General features: G+C 48.0%; 1 protein-coding gene across 2 annotated transcripts in view; it reads left to right on the top strand.

The window, feature by feature from the left end:
• Positions 1 to 20450, top strand: part of ARRDC1 (arrestin domain containing 1) — a 74282-nt gene that overhangs the window by 15711 nt on the left and 38121 nt on the right. The window contains exon 2 of one of the 2 annotated variants that reach the window (XM_030535784.1): positions 17525 to 17635. In XM_030535784.1, coding sequence (XP_030391644.1) covers positions 17525 to 17635 — 111 coding nt within the window. Of the gene's footprint in view, positions 1 to 17524; positions 17636 to 18510; positions 18534 to 20450 lie in introns of those variants that run through there. The other variant, XM_030535786.1, reaches the window with a different exon arrangement.

Consider the following 20450-nt stretch of genomic DNA (forward strand, 5'->3'; position numbering starts at 1 on the left):
GTCTGGGGGTGGCGGGTGGGAAATCTTTGTGAAGACAGATGCTTCTGTGCCAGTGGAGTAACAGAAGGGGGTTAAAAGTGAGATATTAACACAAAGCTGCTGGATGTCAATTTCTAGACTCATGTCCCAGAAGGTAAGGTGCTTAATGCCTGTTGCTAAGAAACTACAGTTGCTTCTGGCAGATTTTTGAAAATTATGAGCACACATTGGTTGTACTTTACTCTCATTTCTTCTTTTCCCCTCCCCCTCCAAACCACCAAAACAAAGTCGAAGTGGGATGCATTGGTTCACTTTCCACTCCCTGCCTTGCAGCATGTGTAAAGAACCAGGTGTGGTAAACATTCTCGGGTTGGGTTTTGTTCCAGCTGTGCAAGGTGACTCATTTTTTTCCCCTTCCTCCTGGGGCAGCTAGTGTACTGATAACTCCTAAGGTGCTATAAATAAGTGTTGTCTAAGTAGGGAAAAGTGCCTGATGTTTAAACACATGGACTCTTGTTTATAATGAACTTGGCAGTTGATTTCTCCCCCCCCCCCCCCACTCCTCTCCCCTGGGATGCATGCAGACAAAATCCCTGATGGGGAAAGAGAACAGGTCCTCTTGTCATGTTCAATTTGTCTGTGATGGAAGAAAATCCTTGCAGACTGGAGACGATCGACCCATGTGTCGCATGGGGGAGATTTGGACAAGTGAACTGTATTTAGAGCCCCACAGTGAAGAATCTGTACAGCACTTTGAGGAAAAAGCTGCATTTGCTTAAATCAAAACTTCTCCTTAGCATGGAGGCAGTTACCCAGAGAAACAAATTAAAATAAAAACTCTACCTGACCAGCTTCTTGGCATTATGGACATGGGCTGTGTAACCTTTTGCAGCAACGTGCTGAAAGGCCAAGGAAGGGTAAAGTGTGGCCAGGGGGATACTCTTTAGGATTCCTTTGAAGTAAAACCCAGGGGGAAGATGGTCTGGATATTGCTAATGCAGAGACTGCACAAACCCAAATGCAGCCCCTTGGGCTGGACTAGCAAATTGCCTGTAGCCCCAGGGTGGTGCCTAATTTGAATATTTGCATGTATTATCCAAATTTACTCTGCCAGAATACTTGCTCCTATTTCTCTCGCTTGTGGGACAAACTCAAACTGTCTGGAGTTCACAAGCAATACGGACCTGCAGCTCAATTCTGCAGAGGGAGGGAAGCTACAGGCTGGATTTGGCAGTTGATCTGAACTTTCTACAACCCTTCTGCAGACACAGGCCAGCCGTAGTGTTGAGTTAGTGCTGAATGCAACTACCTTGGCCATCACTATTTGTTGTAGCCAACCACTAGCTAGTCCAGTTTGTTCCATGTTAACTGGTGGGCTTCTAAGAGTAACTGTCTTCCCTAATCCCTTTCCAGAAGCAGCTTTCAGCTGATTCTCTTAAGCAGTCTGTGTAGGTTGGAGGTTTGAGCACCTCCCTTGTTTCCCAAGGCATGATGCAACATACATGCTGCATGGGCTGAACGTTGCACCCATCCAGAGGTCTAGCACCAAGTCTATGCAAAATCCTACTTATCCCCTCAAAGTGGGACTGGATCGTTGATGTGTAGGTCTTGTGTTGGCTCTCTGCATCAGAGTAATCTTCACCCGGGGTGGTGGGATTCCTGGAGGGAAGTGTGGTGAGATGGGGTATAGGAACCGTCCTCTGAGAAACATCTTATCTTTAGGACTGGTCTCTCTCTGTCCCACCTCCCCTGGCTTTGGTCCCTGCAAACTACAGTACTCTGACTGCAGTGTGTGTTTCTGGTAGCCGTGTGCTTGAATGTCTGTCGATCCATGTGTGCATGGCTGTCGTCAGAAATCTGTTCAGCTGTAGCGTGACCAGACAGCAAGTGTGAAAAATCAGGACAGGGAGTGGGGGGGGGGAAGGGAAATAAGGTACTACATAAGAAAAAGCCCCAAATATCAGGACTGTCCCTATAAAATCAGGACATCTGGTCACCCTAGTCAGCTACCTAAGCAGAGGGAAAACAGTGACATTTACAGCTGCTTCTCTTGCTCCGTAGGGAGGGGTGGGTGGGTGTGTGTTATGGATTTGATTGTGGTTGGGGGTTATTGTAGAGGAGGAGACATTCTGTGCCCAACACAACCATTTTGCAAAACAAGGACATTCTATCTTGCAGCTGCTGTCCTACCTTGAATGTCCTGTTGGGCCATGTGTCATGGGGCAGAACTCCCTGCTGAATTCAATGAGGGACTCTGGCTCTAATGAACAGTGTTTCATGCCTGAGCATATTGGTAGCTGTTATATGAGAGGCATTGGGAACACTGGGCAGCATTGCATTCCCGTCTGACTTTCTCTACCTTCAAATAAGAGAATCCTTAACCCAAGAAGGTCACTGAATAGTTCAGTTTATAGTCACATGCTGGAGTAATAGCTGTTCTAGACTCACGAATTTTTCAGCTTGATTTTGATCCCAGCCATTCTTGTGATGGCCTGTGTCCCCTTACAGGGTGTACCTCCTGGTCCTAGTGTACAAAACCTACATAGGCTTTTTTCCCCACCGCTGAAGATCAGTACCCATGATACTGGGTTAAAGAGGAACTCTAAAGTTACCACACTAGAATTATGCAGTGTCTTCCTAGGATTTGCTGCTATAATATAAATGGCAGGAAAATGTACATTGTCTGTTCTCCATCTTGGGCTAATCGAGGATTGTTCTCCAGCAGCTTCTTAAGTGCCCAATAGCTCCACTGCATGCTATGGCTTTTGGTGTGTGCTGATACTTGCGGTGGCCTCTTGGCTGACCATAAGGTTTTCCTCAACATCAAGCGGAAAAGGAACCTCTAGGGCTTGGTCTGTCCCTCTCCTTACAATACACAATTGTTCTCTAAACTATATTTTTCCAGTGCCTTGTTCTGTGCACTTCCAACTCTCCCAAGCAATGTGGCACGAGTACTTCAGATTTGCATTTCTCTCCCATCACTCTCTTGATAGTCAGCCTACCTTTTCCCTCTTTAACTCCTATTAATGTAGGACCCTTGGCCTCCACCCAGGCTAATCTCCCTCTTCATCTAATTAAAGATTGCTATCCTTGGCTTGATCATTCCTTCGCTAAACTATACTTATCTGGCTCTTGGAAATCTTTATACCTCTCTAGCACCAGACTGTCTTTGTGCTCTGAACAAGGTTGTGTTACAACATCACCCTTTGTGGCTCTTCTGAGGAGGTGTAGTAATTCAAACAATGGGAGCAGAGAGCATAACTGGTCTGAGTAGAAGTGCCGAGACCAATTGGGAGTGAAAGTAGCCAGGGTAAGAGCCACAACTTAATGTTGTCATTGCAGGGCCACCCAGAGGATTCAGGAGGCCTGGGGCAAAGCAATTTTGGGGGCCCCTTCCATAAAAGCAAGTTGCAATACTGTAGAATACTATATTCTTGCAGGGGGCTGTCAAGGTATTATTCCCACTTTGAACTTTAGCATCCAGAAAGTGGGGGACCTGCATGTACCCTTCTAAACTTAATTCCTAGCTTAGATCTGATAGCACTGCCACCAACCAGAAATTCCAGTGTCTGGTACACTCCCTGTCCCCCCAAAATCTTTCTTGGGGGACCAAGACCCAAACCCCTTGGGTCTTAAAACCAAGGGAAATAAACCATTCCCCCTTCTTTCCTTCTCCCAGATTTCCCCTCCCTGGGTTACCCTGAGAGATACTGATCCAAACTCCTTGGATCCTAAAACAGAGAGGAATTAACTTCCCCCCCACCTCCTTTCCCCACATCAATCCCCTGGTGAGTTCAGACCCAATCCCCTTGGGTTTCAAACAAAGGAAAAAAATCAATCAAGTACTTAAAAAGAGAGCTTTTAATTAAAGAAAGAAAAAGGAAAAATTCTCTGTAAAATCAAGATGGAAAATGTTTACAGGGTCTTCAGCTTATATGGACTAGAGGGACTCCCTAGCCTAAGATACAAGTTACAGCAAACAGAGGTAAAAATATCCTTCCAGCAAAATACACATTTGCAAATAAAGAAAACAAACAAAAGACTAATCCTCCTTCTAGCTAGTACTTACTATTTTGAACATGAGAGACTGTTTCAGAAAGATTGGAGAAACCTGGTTGCACATCTGGCCCCTCTTAGTCCCAAGAGAGAACAACGAACACCACAAACAAAGGCTTCCCTCCACCAAGATTTGAAAATATCTTGTCCCCCGATTGGTCCTTTAGTCAGGTGTCAGCCAGGTTCACTGAGCTTGTTAACCCTTTACAGGTAAGACATTAACCCTTAACTCTCTGTTTATGACAGGGGCCCATGCAGGGCCTGGGGTCTAGGGCAGATTGCCCTAGTTGCCCCCCCTTGCCCCCAGGGCAGCCCTGTGTCATTGGACTATAAACTCTGACCCTGAATAGAGAGAGAAGGTAGGTGAGGTCATATCTTTTATTGGACCAACTCTTGTTGGTGAGAGACACAGGCTTTTGAGCTACACGGTCCCCTTCAGGTCTGGGAAAGCTACTCAGAGCGCCTCAGCTAAAGGACTGTTCAAGGTTGAGTGGCCTGGTAACACCTCTGCAGTCATAGGACAAAAAGCGAGGGTTAGTGGGTTACAGACTGTTGTAATAGCCATAAATCCAGGATCTTTGTTCAGTCCATGATTTTTAGTATCCAGCAGAGTTCTGAATTTAAGATCCTCCAGGCTCGACTTTTGAAAATGTTGTGCAGGTTTCCTCTGAGGATGGAGACAGGTCGGCTAGGGAGTGATTGCTTTGTGGACAGTGTTCACCCACAGGTGATAGGGTGTTTTGTCTCTTATCACTTCTCTGACTAGAGAACTATTTCAACCATGATTCATGTGATCACATCTGACGCAAATCCAGCTCCTGGGAAGTGTGCTCTCCCTCTGGTCACAATGATCAAAGTTCAGTTACCGCAAGAAGTCACATTCTCCCACCCTTTTTAATGCTGTCATCAGTATGGGTGACAAGCATCTATTCCAGACCAGTAGAATCTGAATCCCCTTCTATATTACAAACAGCCATGCTAGGGGCCTGATTACCCCATGGACCCCTGACAGTCTTAAGCATTTCCACCCTATTTTGTAGAATCATAAACTCTCTTCCCAGAGCATACTTTTAAGTGGGGGAATGATCTTCTCCCCCCCACCCCTGCAAATGAAGGGTAGGCCAAATTAGAATCTGGATCCAAACTACTCCTTGCTTTTGCAAAACCAAAATACTGCTTCAGCACCTCTTAGTATAGGTATCTAGCTTACCCTTTCCTCTTTCACCTTGCTTGGATGACTTGCTCTATTGTTTGTTATAGGAGTGTGTGTGTGTAAATGTACAAGAATTAATAGGACAGCCCCAGCAGGATGGGGACAGCTAAAAATTAATTAGTAGCTGGTTAATTAGGAGTGTCTCTTTCCCCAACTTTTGCATAAATTGCTAAGTATTTAAGCTAAGGTTGCCAGCTCTTCTGTTGACACTTATCCAGCCCTTTCTCCAATCGATTTTCCTTGCTCCTCAGACATGAGGGGGTTGAATTTTTTAAATCTGTGGGAACTTAAAGGTGCTTTTCACCTTTGAAAGTTCCTCCCCTTTGTTCTGCTACCAGTGAAGTTTTCACTGACCTTTTAAAGATGTACTCCATTTTAATTTTCTTCTACACGTTGAGCAGAGGCTAAACTCATTTTTTTACCTAGAGATTTTTTTGTAGTTCTTCACAAACTTTCCAGCTTCCCAAAGTCTTGTCTTACAGCTGGTAGATGGACACCCAGAGTCCTCAATTAAATTCCAACCATCTATGTCCCCTCCCTACAATGCTGAGGCCTACCATACACCCAACCAGGCCGGCAAGAACTTCGAGCACACTTGAGCTTTGACTTCTGTCTCGAGATGAATCCTTCAAGCTGCTGATGTACTGACACACATGCTGCTTGTTACAGCAACTTGCTGAGACCTTTGTGGCATTTTGATAATATGCTACATGTCTTGAAATACAGAATCTCATGCCTCTGCTTCGGCAAATCGATGTGGCCTTGTTTTTCTGAAGCCAGCTCTGATCACTGATGCTCACTCTTGAGAGGTGGTGTAGAAGGGTGTGTGTGACAAGTCCCCTGTTGTGATTTGGCCATGCTAGATAACTGACCCATTGCCGGCAATGATGGATGACATGTTACTGAACTATCATTCGATCATCCCACTTGAATCCCATCAACTGGTGCTAAATGTGGTTCTTCAGCTGCTAGTGTAGACAGAGGGACAATGTCTTTATTTGTAAAAAGAATGAGGAGTATTTGTGGCACCTTGGAGACTAACAAATTTTTTTGGGCTTAAGCTTTCATGGGCGAAAACCCACTTCATTGGATGCATGCAGTAGAAAATACAGTAGGGAGACAGATGCAGAGAGAACATGAGAAAATGGGTGTTGCCTTACCAATTATAATGAGACTAATCAATTAAGGTGGGCTGTTTTCAGCAGGAGGGAGAAACTTTTGTAGTGATAATCGGGATGGCCCATTTCCAACAGTTGACAAGAAGGTGTGACTGACAGTAGGGGAAAAATAGCATGGGGAAATAGTTTTTTACTTTGTAATGACCCATTCACTCCCAGTCTGTCTTCAAGCCTAATTTAATGGTGTCCAGTTTGCAAATTAATTCCAATTCTGCAGTTTCTCATTGGAGTCTGTTTGACATTTGGTGGTTGATTGTTGGAGAATTGCGACTTTTAGGTCTGTAATTGAGTGTCCAGGGAGGTTGAAGTGTTCTCAGACTGGTTTTTGAATGTTATAATTCTTGACTTCTGATTTGTGTCCATTTATTTTGCATAGAGACTGTCCGGTTTGGCCAATGTACATGGCAGAGGGGCATTGCTGGCACGTGATGGCATATCACATTGGTAGATGTACTGCACAAGAGTTGAGAATCCAAGTGAGATCAGACCCTGCCACCCCTTCAGAGCTCAGTCTGGCTAGGCAAGCCAAGGATGGAAAGGGTCACCAGAGGCAATGTTACTTGCACCAGGCTGCCCAGCTGGTCCATGGCCAAGCTGGGCACAGAACTCTCCTCTCATGTCTCCCAAGCCAGTCGATCACATTGGCTATAATGGTGCTCAGGATCTGAAAAAAGCCTGTGCTATCTTATTCTAGCACTTAAATTTGCTCTTATTACCCTATTGGAACTGGAGTGGGGAAGGATCAACTTACTGACAACCCCCCTTTGCTATAAGGCCCAGTCTTAATGCGTATGGGACCCGGATGTACTGTTGCTATTGCCAACATTGTGTTGGTTATGAAGGCCTTCCTCCTACTTTATTCATGGATCGGGGCATGGGTGCTCAGGATCACTATCTCCTTTCTCTTTCGGGAGAGCTTGGCTTGGCTATTGCTATTTTTGGTGCCTTCAGTTATTGACTGACTCTTCTGAAAGCCTATCTCTGGCTGCAGATATGTGAGGAGGCAGTCCTGGTCTCGTGTGTGTGTGTGTGTGCGCACGCACATGGAGAATCTAATTAAAACATGATGCTTGGCTGACCCTGTCCTCTAATGGGGGCCCAGTTCTCATCCTCCCTCCAAGTTAAAATTGGCTGATGTTCAGATAAATCTCCATGTCTCAAAGCTGAATCTCTAGGTTCCCAGAGCACTTGCTGTTCCCTGCTGGATCCTAGAATTTAGGGGCAGCTCACTCAGACTCTGAGAAAAATGCCGTTCTCCTTCTCCCTGTGTCATGAGGGAAAGGCCCCTCTTTAGCTCCTGGGACAGTTGTGATAGGGAGGGAGCATGGTCCCATTTTAACATGACACAATGGCTGGAGAGGCCAGCACCCTGTAGCTCAGACAATTTAAACAACTCTGTTTAAAGAGCGAGCATCCCAAGCTCTGGCCACTCTGGATAAACTTTACAGACCCCCTGTATGTAGACAGGCTCCAGCGTTTACTTGGATAATGCTGCACTGAAAGCAATGGGGATAGAACAAACTTATTAAACATGCTTCCCCTTCCCCTCCATCCCACCAACCCATGGCCACTCCCCATCCCTTCACCACAATGGCTCCAATTTAACCTTGGTAGTGGCACTGTAGCTGCTTCCCTGCCCTCAGCCCTCCAGATTAGTGACCTGAACCTTGTCTGAAATCCCCTAAAGGGGATCCCTGCAATCTCCAGCCTCCTCCATCAGTGTGAGGGGTTGGTTGTATTAGATGCTCCAACCAGGGTGCTATTTCAGACTTTCAGGGGGAGGGGGGTAACTGTAACTGATCCCAGGGGCTACTTAAGCACTGTGGGGCAGGAGAAATAGTTTGACTTCTTGGGCCAGCTCCATATGCTAGGGCCTAGTAAGAGCACCACCTCCATCCCCTGACTCACTTCAGCAGGCCATCCAGCCTGTCTGGGAGGGGGGTAGGGGGGCACTTGACTCAGGACTCACAAAGGGGAGGGGCTCAGCTCAAAGTTTGAAAACCAGTGAGGCAGCAGGCAGGGGATAGTGCTGTGTGCCAGAAGAGGGGGCAGCACAAGGAGTGGATGGGTAGGTACGGTTTCTTCCAGGCATCTTGGCAGGGCAAGGGTTGGAGCAAGGGATGCACTCTGCCCACCCAGGTATATGATGGAGGCCACTTCCGACATCAGCCTCCACCCAGTTCTGTGCAGCAGATCAGGAGGCAGGTTCCTGGTCCCTAGCAGTGCGGCCAGCCACAGCTCCATGGGATGGCGGGGGGGCAGCGTCTTCCCTCCTACTGCAAACTTCACCCAAATGTGGTATGAAACTTGGGTTGGGGGGAGAACTACCTTCCTGCTCTCCCTGAATGGCACCCTGGCTCCAATCAGAATTGGGGCCTCTGTTCGTTAGGCGCTGTGTAGACATACTGAGAGCTGCTTGCTAACCTGAAGAGCTTAAAATCAAGCAAAGGGTGGGCAGAGAAACGAGACACGGCGGAGAAGTGACTTGCCCAAAGTCACACAGCTAGGTAGTGGCGGAGCTGGGAACAGAGCCCTGGTCTCTTGATGCCTTGCCCTGTTGTCATGGGGATCCTCATTCACAAAGAAGTGGCCGTAGGAGGAAAACCTGCCTCTGAGGTGATTGAGTAGCTGGGGTGGGGGAGGGATTGTGACCTTCTGGATTTTATTTTGTTGCCAAACTTCCTGCTAAGCCTGGTATTCACTCCTCATGCAGGACAGCGTGTGACATTCTGTGCACATTCACAACATCTGGTTAGCGCTCTGGGAAGTGGAAGAGATCTTAGCCCTCTGTCTCTTGCTTGCTACTCTGCCCTGTCATCTCCTGCAGGGGAGCGTGCTGTATGCAGCTTCTCGTTCACACGTCTGTCCTTGCTTTTCCCCCACCTATAATGGAAATTGAGCTTCTCTGAGAGTAGACACTGCAACACTCTGAACCAACAGAGACAAGCAATTTGAGCTTTGAACAGGACTTGGCTGCTCTCCTACATCACCTGGAGGGGAGGCCAATGTGCTCAGGCTCCTCTGCTGACTCTGTTTACTCTTAATACGTGGCTAGATGTGGCCGATCTGTCTGCCTTCATCTCACTTGTCTCTTTCTATGACACATAACATGCATGCAGATAGATACCGCTGCCTATCTTGTAGGTGTGGCTGTTCTGCAAGTGCAGGGTACTTCTGGATTTTGTTCTATGTACGTGTAGGGTGATTGGGTATCTTTTCTGTTGAACCCTGGAGCTCTTACTTTTTGAATATCAAGTCCACCCAGTGGAACAGGAAAGTGCAGAAATATGGGGCTGCTGGTGTCACCTTACAGGCAGCTTTTGTTTGCTTGTTGTAAATGAGGCTCAAATAGCTGAAATTGGATAGCATGATGGGGAAATTACCCACATCCTTCCTTTCCTTGGGAAGTACACCCAGGCCGAACGTTTGGAACCTCTGCACCCATGTATGCCCCTCCAGTACAGCACTGCTGACTGGGGGATGCTAATCCCAGTGGCCTAGAGCCATAGCAGTGAGAAATACAACTTCTCTGCCCAGGACATGACTGCTCACCTTCCCATCCATCACTAGGTAACAGTCCAGTGGAACTTCTGTTGTGCTACAGATAGACAATACTGATCTCAGGAGATTAAAAATTTGAGTCAGCCCACCCCAAAAATAGGCTGGTCCCCAAAATGATCCAGATCGTGTATAGTCTGTCTGACTTTGACTCCCCTCTGCTCTGCCAGTGTGTGGTGGTTTCAGGTTGAAAAGTCAAATTTAAATGCTTGCCTCTCCCTGGCTGCTCGGATGGAGACTCCATTACCCTCACCTTCCCCTCCTGAGATAGGGAAATATGCCAGGAGTATTCCTGGCAGTTTCCCTATCTTTTTGATAAAAGGGCTGGATGGCAAATGACTTGAGAACCACAGAGGTGATTGATGCATCAAGCTGGTACAGGGTTGATGAGTTACAGCTGCACATTAGAACTTTGAATGACCATCAGTCATTGCTATGGGTGGTGGTAGCCCCTAAAACAAGTGATGCTGGCTTAACCTTTGGCAAGAAGCAGTGCTTCCCTGAACACCACCTCCTGGCCCCTCACATTCTTCTCTGCCTGATACTAAGGCCATGGCTCCACTAGCATATGTGGAGCACTGTGTTAAACCTGCCTTTGTAGAGTGCAGTAGGGAAAGCGCTGCAGTCTGTCCACACTGTCAGCTTCAAGCATAGTGGCGTGGCCACATTTACAGCCCTTACACCACTCCCAATGCTGCTGCGTTATGGGCAGCTGTCCCAGCATGAAAGTGACTGCAACGTGCTTTTCAAATAGGGTGGGGGTGGGGGTGGGGTGGAGTGTGACAGGAAGTGTGTGTATATATGTATGTGGGGACAGAGTGGGTTTTTGGGGGACTGAGAGCATGGCAGTATGCTGTCTTGTAAGCTCAGACCCCCCCTCCTTTCCCCCACCTCACTCACTCAAAGCCAACAGTAAATGATTGCTTTTTCTTGGGGCTGCCCGCTTTTCCAAATAGAGCTTTGAAAAAGGGTACGTCCACACTTCTGCAGTCGATTTCACAGCAGTGAGAAGTGGCCACTTGACTTAAAGGGATTATGGGACACTTCTGGAGGCTGATCAGAGCACATAATGCAACACCTCATTCACACTGGCGCTGCAGTGCTCCAGCGGGGGCGCAGCAAACATTATTCCACTCGCCGAGGTGGAGAACCAGCAGCACTGTAGCCGCGGAGTCAGAGCGCTCTACGTGCCTTGCCAGTGTGGATGGGGAGTGAGCTAAGGCACCTGGGGCTGCTCCATTGCGCTGTAACTCGCACGTGTAGCCAAGCCCTAAGCAGCAGGACTCCTTCACCCCACCCCCACTTCTGCCCTACCTCTGCCTATATTAGGCTCCTCTCCTTCCTGCTCCCATCCATCAATCTGTCTCTGCTTTCCAGCCCCCCACCCTGAGCCATAGAGTGGCAGCTGTTTTTTTGCCTGTGGGCATGGCAAACTCCAATCTTATCCACACTGCCACCCCCCACTGTAATCTTTAAGGGCTGCATCACTTCCACAAGCAGGCCGTAGGGCCATAGTGGCTATGTTGCTGGCTTCAGCCCCACTGAGAGGATTAGCATGTGGTAGCCATTTTGAATAAGAACTTTCCAGAGTGGGCACTTGGCATTGTGTTTTCACGAGACAGGTTAAGCATCCCAAATCACTAGTCATGATAAAATGGTGAGAGCTGGCAATATAGGGGGTGCACAGTTACCTTTCCAAAGCCCTTTTCTGTCATCCACCAGCCCCTACTGCTCATTAGGGAATTTGGTTTTAAAGGATGAGGACGGCGCTAGCTTTCCTCCTTTTTTACTTTTTCAAAGGCAGGAGGGTTTTCCCACCTGTGTAACTGCTGTTCAGCTCCAGGCAAGGGATTTTAGGCCTTGGTGAGCCAATCCTAACCTGAGCAAGCTGGTGCTGAAACGCCAGTGCCTGTGTGATCTGGACACCCTGCTGTCTAACCGCTCTTCCTGTGGCGGGCGTGGGGCTAGAACTCTCAGAAGGAATATGGCTGTAATGGAGACCATAACCAGATTTCACTCCATCTACAGAAAATGGAATAAATGGCAGACAGTTGAGTACAGTAGCCTAACCAGGCCACAGACTTGCTCCCATTTTCTTGACAAAGCCGAGGAGTCCTTAGGTGCCACAGGTTCTGGCCTGTGATAAAGGGAGCTCAAGCATCCACAGCTGTACACTAGACTAAAGCAAACTGCAAGCTTGGCTGTGTCCCCCCATGTTCCACATGCATCCGTCTGTGCCTAGATAACACTTTGCAGAGTGCCCTCTCCGATCAGGCAGGCCCTAACTACCAGGCAGTAATCCTCTGAAACTGGGCATAGCAACAGATGCTGATGGCTTATGAGCGTCTGAAGTGGCCCGTGGAGGTTTTCTGATGTGTCCGTTGGGACTATGAAGATTAAGAATTTGATAGGAAAATTTATCTTCATTGTGGGGGAAAATGTAACTGCGCTGGGAGAGGAGCTGGTTGGGTTTCGGAACAGTTCATCTGTAACAGATGGGCTGGCTAAGCAATTGGTGTAAGCTTCCCCCTATGGGAAGGACTAGACCAGAGACTGTGGCAGCTGTATAGTGGAATTCCTCTACTCCAAAATGATGAGCAAAGACTGAGTGACTCAACATCTGGTTGATGTGCTTTGGGGTCTTGACTGCAGTAAACCTGGGCTTCCCTCCGCTGCTATCTGCTCTGGTGAACAGTGGCCGGTTGTAGCAGAGCCTCAAATTCCCTTCCCTGTTGTGGCACCCCTTCCTGCTAGGGCAGAAGGGTTGGATTTTTCCAAAGCTGCCTAGCAAATTTGGAAGCCCACTTCCCATTAATTTCTAATGTGGACCTATCAGGTGACCTGTACTGGCTCATAGACTGAGGGCTGGCTGTCTGCACGACTGACCAAGAGATCACAACTGATGGCCAGACAATTTAGTCTCTCATTTGGCCACCTGCTTGGGAAATATTGTAGTGTGAAGGCAGCCCTCAAACCAGCCTGGTAGCCTTTTACAAAAGGCCTTGCCTCTGAGCTAAGAAGGGAAGTCCAATGCATTGGACTCCCAATTGTATTGACTCTTAATGAGAATTGCCCTTTATGATATATATAAAAGAACTCTTCTGGATTAAGCCAGTTGAGTTACGTACACATGCTAATCTCCATGCCGGGTGTGTGTCTGAGAGGGGGGGCTGTATTCTGTTTAACTACTGGTCAATGCTGGAAAAAACTGGTAACCAGTGGCTCTTCTGGTGGTTGCTCTTTGCTTCATTCTATGATGACTATGGCCCTGCAGGCACAGGAAACCTAATGGAGTAAATTAGCACCATGAGTCTGAATGGGGGAGAAAACTGACTAGAAAATTGAATGCAGTGCAATGGGGAAGGTGATGATTCCGAGTGGTATGCTCAGAGGACTGGCAAGATGATCTCCAGAGCTGTAGACTGGAGGGTGTGACACTGGCGTGAGGGACACTGGGCAGGAGACTACAGCAATAAGGTGAATGTTGAAAAGCCTGGCTGAGAAATCGAGCTGCATGGACCAAAATTTTATAGCCACATCTGGACACTGCTTGCTTTGCTGTGTGAGGAGGAGCTGAGGACTTCCAGGTTATGGGCCTGCATGGCAGGGAGGATGGTGGGATCACAACAGTGAAAGGGGAGTAAGTTTACACCAAGATGAGTGAAGATGGCAAGACTCCCCCCTGGCAGGCAATGTCTGAGGCAGGTTTAGATGCGAGATTGGATGGAGGGTGTCAAAGTTAAACTCAGGATTCAGTTTGTCAGACCACTCTTATTAGCACAGCGCTCTGCTAATAACACCCAGAAAATGTGAGCACCATGCAGGACACAAACTATTGTATTTGTACAGATAAAAGGGCACAAACGTAACAAGATGATAAAGGGAGCAGAATCTGAGAAGTTTACCTGGGCTAGATATGCATAGTTAATTTCCTTACTAACTTTTACCAATCTCCAGTTAATGTTTCACCATTAGCTTATGTGGGCTCATTGTTTATGCCTTAATGTTTCTTTTCCTGACACCTGTATTTCAACATTTATTTCTGCTTAAAGTACAGCATTTCTTTAATCCATTCTTACTTTTACAATATAATTCATTCTACTTTCACAAGGGAGACACCTCAGGTAGGGCCGGGTAGATCTGAGTCAGATACTTAGTGGCTTCAGTTACTTCAAATGAGTGGATCACCCAGAGAGACTGCCAAAGGAGAAACCCCTGTGGAAGCCTCAGAGTGGGGGAAGATGAGGACCTCAAAAAAGAGCTAAAGTTGCTGCCAGGGAACCAGAGGAGAATCAGGAGAGGACCATATTAAGACATTGGATGTAGTCCTAGTCCCATCATCTTGTATCAAGGTCTACATGCACACCCTTCCACCCAGCAGAGAGAGGTTGCTATCTCTGTGTAACAGGCTTGTTTTATGTCTGTGTGTCTCTCTCCATGGTTCAGGATATAAAGCCATATTTTGACTCCAGCTCCGCTATGACTTTGCAGGACTAACTGCTCTGCCTGATGCCTTCTGTCAGAGCAGCCCAGAAGGCATAACCGCCAAAAGCCCAAAGTGAAAATGTTCTGGTTTAAAAAGTCTTTGATCTCAGAGATGCTGCCCAGAAGCTTAGTCTAGAAACATGGATCTAATTATACTATAATCTGGGAAAGATCAGGTTACATCCTTAGTGCAGCTGAGGACTTCAGATTGTAGCTGTGAAGCTGTTCTTCTAGAATCCTGTTGAGGAGAATGTCTCCAGCATGGTTACTTCCTTCCAGGTTGGGGGAGGTGTGTGCGCGCGCGCTCAATTGGTGTGTACTAAACACCAAATTGGGCCAGCCATAGCTGTGTTGTAAAGCCCAGGATCTACTCCCTACATAGGCCCATCCATAAACCCTATGGGTGAGAGGGAGGAGTTCAGCATACCGCCCTAGTGTCTGATCATACCTTCCTGAAACTCCGCACAAGGGCTCTTGACTTGACAAAAACCCTTTACAAAAGGCACAAAGCACCAGCCTTTGTTTCAAGAGAGGCCAAGGTAAACACCAGCCACTTACTTCCCTTGCCAGGGAACTGTCTTCTGGCCATCTGAACTGTTGGCGGGTGAGTGAGCTGTAAGGAATCAGCAGTGAGGAAAATTCCCTCCCCCCTCCAAAGTGCTTTTCAAGAAACCAGAAAGGCAGATTTCAGAGTGGTAGCCGTGTTAGTCTGTATCGGCAAAAAGAACAGGGAGTCCTTGTGGCCTTAATAGACTAGTCTCGTTAGAGTTGGTATGGCAACACCTATTTTTTCATGTTCTGTGTGGATATAGACCTTCCTTCTGTATTTTCCACTGCATGCATCCAGTGAAGTGGGGTTTAGCCCACAAAAACTTATGCCCAAATAAATTTTAGTCTCTAAGGTGCCACAAGGACTCCTCATTCTAATTGCAGTGTGTTCAGTCATGATTCTTACTGCCCCCAAGAATTCTCCATGTTCCCTCCCCACAGCCTAGCAAAAGGATTTCTGCCTTGGGTGAAAAGGTCATAAACTCTGCCCTGGGGCATGGTGTGAGGCACTGCCAGTTGGACCCAGGCTCCTTCTGACTCCATTTCGTGTGTGGCAGCACTGGTTAGCCTGGTCAGCCATCCTGCCTGGTGCTGTGCTGAATGTTAGCCTGCCTGCATGAGACTTTTCCACCTCTACTCCCTTTCCCTCATAGAAAAGAAAGGTTTGTGCTTTTGAAACCACCAGGGTCGGAAGGATGGTGTAGTGCAGCATTTCCCGAGTGGTGGGAAGGTTTTAGGGAGGTCATAGGCCAGGTGCAGACAAGTGGCCTCAGGGAGGTGGGGGGTGGAGAGCAAGCCCATCCTGCGCACACATCCTCCAGTGGCAACTCCTGTCCCGTGGGGCTGGCTCTGATTCTCCTGCTCCTCAGTTGGTTCCAACTAGGCTCCAGGGTCACAATGCCACTTGCTCAAGCCCACCCACCTCAGCCTCCCTTCTGGGCTGGGATTAGGTCTGCAATGCAGGGGCAGCGAGCGCTGCTGCAAGTGGTTGGTGCCCCCTCAGTGGGGCAAGGAGAAGGACACTGGCCTGTGATCTTGGGGGAGCCCCCCATGAATTTGGACCCTGTGTGGATCACAAAACAGACAGTGCAGTTGGTGGGTTACTTTGCTCTAGCAGCTAGGCTGTTGGAGTGGGCTTAGACCAGGTTCGGTTCCTTGCTCTCCCATAGAGTCCCTGTGTGACCTTGAAGTTTCTTCAGCTACCTGTGCTTCAGTTCCCCATCTCTGCAACCCTTCCCCCTCCTCCCATAGGTGTGTGTGATGAGGGTAAAATCCACTAATGTTTGTGAGATGCTCAGATAGGACAGCGAGTTCTGTAAGTACCTATACAGGCCATCTCAGCTCCCGTCCCCTAAACAGTTTTACTTTGTGTCCCGCTGAGCGAGTGGTGTCGCTGCCCCTTTGAGAACAGGTAGGCCAGATGGTGGTGTACTAGGTTCTCCTTTCTTCATATGACTGCTAGGTTAGTGTGTGACCTGACCTTGCTGTGCAGGGGCAGAGGGAGCTATTGGTGGGCTTGGTGCATCTGACTCTCTTCAAACGACAGAAGACAAAGCCCTCTTTCCCTGAGGTGTTCAAAGGTTGTGGAGCTCTTGCAGTTCTCTGCTCCCTTCGCTGCATTAACAGGTCCTTCTGGGGCTGAGAATGACCCACCGTTGGATCAGTGGTTGCGCTGCCTGTGCACAAGAATTGGGGCTGAAACAGCAAGTTACCTGGTGTGGGGGTGTTTGAGGAGGATTAGTTGAACAGAAGGGGAAGGGAGCCAGAGAAATGGGAGATCAGGTAAAATTTTCAAAGGCCCCTAAGTCCCATTGATTTTTCTAGGAGGTTTGAGCTCCTTGTTGCTCTTGAAAAATCTTACCCAGAGGCTTTTAACTTGCCTAGCAAGTGTGATGAGACTAGCTTAGAAAATGTCCTGGCTTGCTGGGGGGAGAGGCTGCATTTAGAGCAATAACTTTCGAGTAAAGGGAGAAAATACCCTTTGAATTGAGAGCCACTGACCTCTGTCTCATCTCCACTCTGTGTGTGTGTGTGTGTGTGAGAGAGAACACTTTCACAGCAACTAGTGCATGGATGCTCTACTTAAAGGTAAATTGGCTGTGTCTGGGGCCTTGGCTACACTCACACTTTACAGCGCTGCAACTGGGGTGTGAAAAACACCCCCCCGAGCGCTGCAAGATACAGCGCTGTAAAGCCTCAGTGTAATCAGGGCAGCAGCGCTGGGAGCGCGGCTCCCAGCGCTGCACACTACACCTGCAAGGGATGTGGTTTACATGCAGCGCTAGGAGAGCTCTCTCCCAGCGCTGCCGCTCTGACTACACTCACACTTCAAAGCGCTGCTGCGGCAGCGCTCCGAAATTCCAAATGTAGCCATACCCTCAGTGGAGGAGGAAGCCCACAGGAGGCAGTGGAATGAGACCCAAGATGGGATTTATTTGACTGGCCTGGGAAGAGGACTGAAAACTCTCTTGCAGTATTGATGTAGATGTGCATTTTTTTCCTCTAGCTATCAAAGTGAGCTGTGTTGGCTCTTGCGGCGTGTCCAACAAGGCCAATGACACCGCGTGGACGGTAGAGGAGCAGTACTTTAACAGCACGCTCTCGCTCGCGGATAAAGGTAAGATCAGCAAGGGGTGAATGGAGAACTGTGTCTGATTAGTAGGAAGAGTCCTTCCCTTTCGATCCTGTTTTGGGCTGTTTTTATTACGATACAGGTTCTGCATGTGTGCGCGGCAACAAAATACCTAATGCCGCCATCTCCTGAAATACCCCTATGTTGAAACAGGCTCAGCTGCATGCCAAGTACAGGTGATGTCATGTTAGCGGGGCTATATGCAAGACAGCTAGGGGTTGTCTACACTATGCAGAAAGGTCTTGGAATGCCAGTACAACACAGCACCCACCTTATGCGGCATTCAAACATTGCTTGCAACATCTGGGCCAAGGTCTCTAGCTCGTGTCTACTTAAAACCAATGCAGCTGTCTGGCGCAGTCAGTGTACAGGTTGTGCAAATCTGGTGCAGCTGCAACATGTCTTTAGAGACTACAAAGGCCCTGCCTACCGCCTCAGTGCTGGCCCTTATAGGAAGGGTGCTTCAGGAACCAGAGAGTGCTCTGGCCTACCCGTAGGGATGGGGTGCACTGTAGCAATTCAGTCGAGAGCAGCTGTGCTAGGACTGTAAGAACGAAGTCCTTGCAATGCTTCCCTTGCTTGGCAGATGCGCACCCAGTGAGGAGCTGTGTATTTGCTCCTGCCATATATTCCTGCCACAAGTCAGAATGACTTGGGTGTGCTCCAGGGACTCTGCGTTTGAATGAATGCCGCCTTTCAGCCAGTAAATAGGTCAGTACACCACAAATAATTCACGCTGTATCTAGGCTTCCATTGAAACTGATCGGTACCAGCATTCACCTGCAACAGCAGCGTATGGAGTCGTAACTTATATACTGAAGTGTGTGCGGCAAGGAAAAAAACTAATGGGCCTTCAGAGGCTTCGTCTCCTCATAGGAAATGGGTAAGAGGCAGTAAAACACGACTGACTGCTTTTGCTAAGTCAGCAGTCTACAAGCATAGCTTTTAGCACATGCTGGGGAAAGGTCAGCTATATCCTGCAGTGTTTCCTGGGATAAACATCTCTCCAGCCCAGACCTAGGGGTGACGAGGAACCATCAGGGCTACTTTCCTGTTGGGTTGCCACACAGATCAATAGGCTGGAGGAGTGGGTTGCATTAACTTTTTTTGTTTTCCACATGCAGCGTGGGAGGGGGAGTAGGAAAAGCCCTGTCTCCCTTGGAAATGGCCCAGAACAAAGCCAGACACTCACCAGCCTGGTGTATGCACTATCTAGGCTGCTGAATCCCAAAGGGCTTTATAAAGCACTCCAGGTAAAACAGCCCTGAGTGAGTTGAGAGCTGGATGCTTTCTGCACTTGGGCAGTAGGGCTTTTGGCTGGCTTCAGACTCCATTTAAGTCACTTTAACCTGTAACCACTTTGAAGTCTGAGTATTGGAGCGTGAATATTTTTTTCCATGCCAATGATTTCTATGAGGATCCTGCATCTGAATGATGTCTGCTGCTCTGGAAAAGCTTAACCATATAGCAGCCTAAGTGGCGGACGGGGAAAGTGAGCTGCATGGACTATGCAACTTTGAAGTGTCCCAACCCCAGAAGTTTAATTGAAGGATTCGGGCAAAAAAGCAAATCAGGCCGCCTCCTATTTTTCTGGAATAAAGCATGGGCTTCTGCCTCCACCTGGGTGTTAGGGGGGAGATTGAACTGTCATTGGGGGTATGCATTGCCTGTGAAACTTGCCCTGGGTGGAATCTTTACATCATTGTCAAGAGAGAAACAGTCATACGGGTGCTTCTGTCCTGATTCACTCAAAGTAGATGAAAAGAGTGTGGCCTTTGGGATCCTTGGAGCCTCTAAATTAGGGCTCCCCTGCACTAACCTGGGCGGTGGCGGAAGGAATGCAAATCCCTGGCACAGATGGGGGAATGGACTGTTGGAGTCATGACACAGCTCAGACTTTTTAATGTCTTCAGAGTGAACAAAGACTGCAGCTGCTTTGGAAACCCAGGCTCAAGAGTTAGCTGGCCAGTTCCCAGTGAGTCTCACTGAGGTGGTGGGTGCCCTGCTTCCGGGTCTCATCTGAAAAGCCCAGCTGGTGCCCTTAATCTCTAAAGTCTTGGCTAACATTGGTAAGAGGATAGGAGGGGGCTGGGAGTCGGAACTCCCTAGAGTCTGTCCCAAGCTTTGGCCACAGACAACTCACTTAAGACCTGATTTATCTTCAGAGGTGTTGAGTGCTTAAACTGTCTTGAACTGGAGTGGGCTCTGGACAGGCTCGGCACCTGTGAAAACAGACCTTATGGGCTGTCTTTCACTTATTGTTTTGTGTGTGCATAATACAGACCTCACAGGGGTGTCTGTGTTCAATTAGGTGTTTGTAATGGGCTTTGGGATGCACCAAAAAGTAAAGTCAAACCCTAATTTTGATGGCTTTCCTACAATTTGTTACTTGATTGGCTAAGTAGAAGGGACTGTCTGAGCAAGGCCGCTAAAAAAACAGCTAGCAAATACCTGCCTTTCTGATAAAATGGGGATTCACCCACGAAAGCTCATGCTCCAATACGTCTGTTAGCCTATAAGGTGCCACAGGACTCTTTGCTGCTTTTACAGATCCAGACTAACACGGCGATCCCTCTGATATCTGCCAAGGGTGAAATCTGATGCATTTTAAGGCACACTCAGCTACATAGAGAGTTGAGTATTATCCCCATTTTTATAGATTTGGAAACAGAGGTGAAAAAGGTCAAGCCACTTGCTTGGAGCTGGTGGTGTGGACTGGCAGATGAGGCATTAGACACAAAGACGTGGGTGTAAAAACTCAGCTCAGATATGGACTCTGCTGTGTAATTGTGGGTGTGTC

Source organism: Gopherus evgoodei, chromosome 16 (assembly GCF_007399415.2).
Source record: "Gopherus evgoodei ecotype Sinaloan lineage chromosome 16, rGopEvg1_v1.p, whole genome shotgun sequence".
Classification (NCBI taxonomy): Eukaryota; Metazoa; Chordata; order Testudines; family Testudinidae; genus Gopherus; species Gopherus evgoodei.